The sequence below is a fragment of the Dipodomys merriami genome, unplaced genomic scaffold (genome assembly GCF_024711535.1).
Source record: "Dipodomys merriami isolate MVZ:Mamm:240054 unplaced genomic scaffold, mDipMer1.0.p SCAF_699, whole genome shotgun sequence".
NCBI lineage: Eukaryota > Metazoa > Chordata > Mammalia > Rodentia > Heteromyidae > Dipodomys > Dipodomys merriami.
This window is the reverse complement of record NW_027206289.1, coordinates 83,727-89,726: the sequence shown is the minus strand read 5'-3', so window position 1 is coordinate 89,726 and position 6,000 is coordinate 83,727. Positions and strand designations below refer to the sequence as shown.

The window sequence follows — 6,000 nt, the reverse complement described above, 5'->3', positions numbered from 1 at the left end:
ACCCTCCAAATCTGGCTTCTCTGCAGACTCAGAGAGAGGAGACACAAGAATTTAGCCACAATTTTCCATATCCTTTACTCCAGACTCCTTCCTGATTGGTTCTTTTAAAGACACTGGAAAGCTGAAGTTAAGAGTTAAGGTTTATGTGTTTGCTTAGAGTAAACTTAGGCAACTTTATAGAAGGTAGGATGTTACCAGGCCAGTAGGAAAGGAAGAAAAAGAAACCATCAGACATTGACGTAAAACTAATTCACAGCCACTGGTTTATTATTGATCACGGGGCATTTCACATCGACACTAAAATTCTTTATTGCAAGTTTTACAATAATCAAGTAAATTCAGTCCAAAAACACAATAACCACGATGGGAATGTTGGGAGGGGGGACAGGGAGATTCTACCTATAGACTGCCTCTCTGAACTGAAAGTTCATTTTGATTTTCTTTTGGCTCCTTAAACTGAACAGCTCTGAGAGGCTCTCCAGATGCATTTAGCTTTGTCTTCTGTCCTCCCCCCTCCTTCCACCCCCCCCAACAATAATACAAAAGAACTTCATAGCTTTGTTCTCCTTAAAATGACTTCCCCCTCACTAACCTCCCCTGGTGCATTTTCAATGCAAAAGGCCTAAGGAAAGAGGGGGGGGGGAGGAGGAGGTGGAGGAGGAGGAGGAGGAGGAGAATTGGCTTAAAAATCTCCCTTTCCTTTTTTCTTTTCCTCATTTCTCCTGAAATTCCCCCAAACCAGACAGACCATCGTGCCTTGCAATATATAATTCTTGCAGCTTTTTTTCCCCTTAAAAATAAATAACCCTCCCCAAATGGCCTTAAAAATAAAAACAAAACAGCAGGTACCATGCTAAGACATCACATGCTTAAAAGGGTCTTTAACAGTGGAAGGGAGAGAAGGGTTGGGGGCTTGTTTGTTTATCTGTTTTGTCTGTTTGGAATTAACAAGGGAGGAGGCAGGAGGAAGAGAGAAAAAGAACCAAAAATATATATTTATATATTAAATTCTATAAATAAGAGTCAATTTGTGTGTGGGGGGAGGATGGGGGGCATGGGGTGGGGGCAGGGGTGTGAGTTATGTTTTATAACCTGGTAATATCCTCTGCCCGTTGCTGCTCCGGCGGCGTGGCGCTCTGGGAGTGGTCTTCAGAAGTGCCCGGGGTGGCTGCAGAGAGGGTGCTGGGCGCAGCGCCCGCCGGGGGCGCTGACCTGACTTTGGTGTTGGGGAGTCGGTGGTCCTTCTTCCATTTCATGCGACGGTTTTGGAACCAGATTTTGATCTGCCTCTCAGATAGGCACAGCGAGTGGGCGATCTCGATCCTTCTCCTTCGGGTCAGGTAGCGGTTGTAATGAAACTCTTTCTCTAATTCCAGGACTTGCTGCCGAGTGTAGGCTGTCCTCGAGCGCTTGGGCTCCCCTCCGTTATAATTGGGGTTCACTGGGGGGGAGGGAGGGGGGAATGGGGGGAAAGCAAATAGTGGGGTTCAGAGGCATCAGGTTCCCCGCCCCCCCACCCTCCACCCCATCCTCAGCTTTGAGGAACAGGAGGAGGGATTGGTGAGAATTAAGTCATCAACCTAAATGGGTTATAAAGAAGTTGAAGGAGCTGGAGACTTTGTAGTGTAATAAGAGGGGAATCCTCATTGTAACGACACTGAATTATTTATGCGCCCTTAGAAAGCGAGCATAGTTTTCACACATACATAACAGATCGTAGCACATGGCTCGGACTGCCCAGAGTAGCTAAGCCATAAAATTTATGGGGGATGTAATTACCCATTCTCGCTCGTAAATCCAGTTCAATTGTGCTAACCCAGAGTCGCTCCTGGAGAGAGAGAGAGGGGGAAAGGAGAGAAAGGAGGACAGGGGGCCGGAGGGGGCCAGAGAGGGTGGGGAGCGCCGGGGGAAAAAAAAAAAGAGGGGAGGGAGGGTAGGGAGCAAAAAAGCAAAGTTGCCTACCCGTGCTAACGTGAATTTTTTTCATCCATGGATAGACTATGGGTTGCTTGCTGGCGGCGCTGGAGGGATGGTCGGGGGCTGGCTGGCTGCAGGCTGGCGGGGCTGGGGACGGGGAGGCGGAGGCGCCTGAGAGGGGCGCCGGCTCGCAGAGCGGCTGCGATTTCTCGGGGTGATGGTGGCCCGCCTGGGCCGGCCCGTGGCCTCGCGAATTGCCCGGCCCCTGGAGACTGGTGCAGCTATATTGACGCTCGGGGTAGCTAGGGCGCGGAGGCGGTGGTGGGTACAGCTCCTGATGGTGATGCTGGAATCCCGATTCCCTGGTCCGGCCGTAATATTCCGGACTGTGTTCAGGGATGTAGCTATTTTGCGAATATTCTTCGCATGGAGGAAATTTCGGATCGATGTAGTTAGAGTCCATCAAATACGAGCTCATGATCATTAATTTCTGGAGTGGAAAATAATTTTTCTCGCTTTGTCGTTTTTCTGCTCCATAAAGCCCTCCTACTAGCTAGCGACCCTGTAAAGTTACTTTCACCATGTGACTCCGCCGGCCAATCACACGGAGCAACCCAGTCCCCGGATAAGGAACCGAATCGCTTTATTCAAAATGTATCCAATTTTTTGTGTGTGTGGTGCTGCTGCTGCTGTTGCTGTGGGTGGGGGTGGGGGGTGTGAGGTGCGAATAGCTGGTAGGGGGTGCTGGGGGTACCCACCAGTACACACCCCACCAGACTGACAACCTTTCTCTGCAAAAGGAGATGAGAAGCTCCCAGCTGCCCTCCAAAAGCCTGGGCACTGGGATGAGGAGGTGGGGAGGGGTGCTGGCGTGAGACAGTGATTCAGCCCCCATCCAGGGTCTCTCCTCGCCGGCCTCCAGCGGGCCCGGTGGGCCTTGGCTCCAATGATTTTCCAGCGCTTTCCATTCATGGCGAGCCTGTTTCAGCTTGTGTAGTAGGTCACCGGGCAGCGCCCCTCTTTCGCAGGAAGAGGAAGTTGGATGAGGACTGGAGTGGAGGTTGGATGGAGAGGGCCCCAGGCTGAGCCCAAGAGGCTGAAGAGCCTGGGGGTACCCCCACAACATCCAATGGTCCAGCCTCCCCCTTCCCTACACACTCACCCAACCCTCTGGCCTTGGGGCAGGCGAGGCAGGGTCCCAGCTGGACCAGGCAGGTAGAGGCAGCGGGATGCAAATGATTCTGACGTCATTTCTGGAGGTCTGGGGGGTTGTGGCCCCTCTGAAGAGAGACAGGAAGTGGTTGGCAAAAGCAGAGTACAGAGAAGCCTCGCCTCCCCTGGCTACCCACTGACCCTCCCTGCCCCTGCCCCTGCCCCTGCCCCAGAGCACTGCAGGACCTCTGCTGTTGCTGCCTCCGATTTCCACTCTCCACGCTGCCTGTCCTGCTGTGGCTGACAGCTACCTTCCAGACTGGCTCTAAGAAGCTCTGGTAAAGAAGGGCGCTTTCTGCCAGGTGTCAGTGCCCTGTGATGGTGCCCAGCCAAAGCCCTGAGAATTCTTCTTTTGTCCATCCCCATAAAGAGTAGATCTAGAGCAGAGTAAGGCCTGTGTGGGTAGAGCCTACTTGCTTCCGGCCAGGGATGTATCTATGTAACACGTGTGTTTACATGTAAACACATATTCCCCAGGGCCAACTCTAGGCTGTCTTCCAAAAAGGAGGGGTGAGGTCACGGAGATGGGGAGGCAAAGCGGACCTGGGGGGGGCAGGCCTCATACCCACCCTCTCCCTCTGCTACCCACTCACAGGAAATACCCAGGGTTTTTTTGGGGGGGGGGAAGCAGGGTCACAGGGGAGGGAGGGAGCAAAGAAGAGCTGCTTTCTCAGCTCCCCTCCCTCAGCTAGGGGTGGTCACGTCATGCTACTGATTCCAATTAACTGATCATCCATAAGTCAGAGTTGGGGGGGGACGGGATAGGGGGGTAGGGGGGTGCAGCAGAAGGGAAAGCCCAGGGAGGGAGCTAGGTCCCCTTGTTGTACTTGATAACAATTATAGTTTAAAATCATAGCTTGCCGAGGCTTGGCTATATTTTACTTGATAACAATAAAAGTGACACATAAAGTTAACTGTTTATGTTTTATTTATTAGACTAAATCTGCCAGCGGTGGTAGGAGCGCTTGCCTCGTCGCTACAGCTTTTATAGGGCTGTAAAACGTCATAAATCAGTCTCGGGGAATCGCCCGCACTCTTTGTGTCGGCGGCGGCGCAGGGCTGGCGGCCGCTGCCTGCCTGCTCCCTCCTTTCCACGAAAAGTCGTAATGTGATTTTTTTCCCTCTGATTTTATTATTATGATCGCCGCCGTGATTAGTCAATCTACCTTTAATTCGCCGCCCTCCGCTGCCTCCTCCCAGCCCAGCCTGGTTGACACTTGAATAAGTACCTTTTAAAACGGCATAACAACTATTTGAGGGTTTAATTAGAACATCTGCAATTAAGTGAATGAGGAGGGGAAAGGAAAAAAAATATATATATATATATAAAGCCCTGACAGAGGGAGGGTGAAAGCAGGAGTTTCCCAACCTCCTCTCACAACCTTGGGATGTGGAAGAGGGTCCCCCGCATTCAAATTAGGGCTCATCCTGAGGGCTATAGTGAGAAGGTGCCTGGGCCACAGGAGATGCCCCAAGATGCCCCTGGCTGCCTGCCCTATTTTGGGGCTTAACCCCCACCCAGCCCAGCCTATGGGGGGTGTCTTCTATAATCTCTCCCCCCCAGAGGATAGGATCCCCTATCATAGACAGAGTGAGGGAACAGTAGTTCCCTGGAGGCCCCCCCCAAATTTCTTACAGATGTCACACTCCTATAGTAGATGGGAGACCCTTGCTCTGGGGACCCTCTGAATGTGAGGAGTGAGAAGCTGTTTGGTTGGTAGAGGAACTTGAGGCTGTGAGCAAAGGGAAGGCAGCTGTTTGGTTGGAGATGCTGGGAAATGGTGTGAAGGTTTTTCATTTTCTTTGTAATTGGTTGGGGGGGGGACAGATATATTGCAAGTTGCTAGAATTGGACCCAGGGAAGTCAGTACTAAATCCTGAGCTTCACATATCTAAACGATAGCCCCAGATTACCCCATGGGGGAGATCCATAGCTCCAGACAGATCTGAAAAGGTAGAGAATATAGGTAAGAGAGGGAAAGGCTATTGTAGCCTCAATCCCAATCTCCTTTCTAGGCCAACACCTGAAGGAGGCAGCCCTACCTGGCCCCAGATGGGAATATGCTTTTCTTCACCTGGAAAGGTGAGCTGCCTGCTGGCTCCTTTCCTCCCAGCCCTGCTCCCTTCTACCTTCTTTCTATAGCCCTGTTCCCAGTCTCAACCCTCTTTTCTTCAACTCTCACCACCATGGCCTAATTAGGGTGCCCTTCCTAAGATATTACCCATCCTCCCAGGTTTCTAAGCTTCTGCAAGTGGGTCAGGAGACCCTTTTGGGACTAGTCTGAGTGAGCAGACACAGAGGGCTCAGATGCTTTCCACTAAAGGTCTAGTCTTTCTTTGGTTATTATGGTTCTCAATAGATATGCATACATGGTACTCATATTTACCAAACTACTAAATACCTCTGCTGCAGCCCTAAGTACATGGGGTTTCCACCAAAGGTTTATACAGCAAAAAAAAAAAAAAAAAAAATTTAACATAGAGATTCAGGAAGTGAAATCTAGAAGATTTTTCCAAGTGTGCTCACATTAATCTACATCAATAAAAAACAAATTCCCAAACCAACAACATAAAGCTATCTTTGGGCTCTTATAGCTTGCTGGCAAGGAAGCAACCTATTGCATGGATAAAATACTTCTCCACACATATACACACAAACATTTTTACCTGGACATTATTACATGCATGGGAACCAAATCCTATCAGGGGGCTCCAGTATTTAGCAATGGCTTAATGGTAATAGGCTGGGGGTACTTGCTTATGATGAACCTTAGTATCTGGTCCTATCTTTTGTGCTTCTCCAGCCAGCCTCCTTGACAGCCAAAAGTCCTCCACCTCCCCACTGCCTCCCCACTTCACTCTGTCCCAATT

General features: G+C 50.4%; 1 protein-coding gene across 1 annotated transcript; it reads right to left on the bottom strand.

Moving 5' to 3' along the window:
• Positions 1–257: 257 nt before the first annotated feature.
• On the bottom strand, positions 258–2,708 carry Hoxc4 (homeobox C4). Its single transcript, XM_070006134.1, has 2 exons — positions 1,963–2,708; positions 258–1,441 (listed from the first exon to the last, which is right to left on the bottom strand). The coding sequence occupies exons 1-2, from the start codon at positions 2,399–2,401 to the stop codon at positions 1,086–1,088; spliced, it is 795 nt and encodes a 264-aa protein (XP_069862235.1). The 5' UTR covers positions 2,402–2,708; the 3' UTR covers positions 258–1,085.
• Between the last annotated feature and the right edge of the window lie 3,292 nt (positions 2,709–6,000).

Excerpts from the sequence above, each read along its gene's own strand:
- Hoxc4 (XM_070006134.1), bottom strand. The coding sequence starts at position 2,401 with ATGATCATGAGCTCGTATTTGATGGACTCTAACTACATCGATCCGAAA. Across the intron at positions 1,442-1,962 it reads AAAAATTCACGTTAGCACGG|TGAACCCCAATTATAACGGA; the intron begins GTAGGCAACTTT and ends CCTCCCCCCCAG.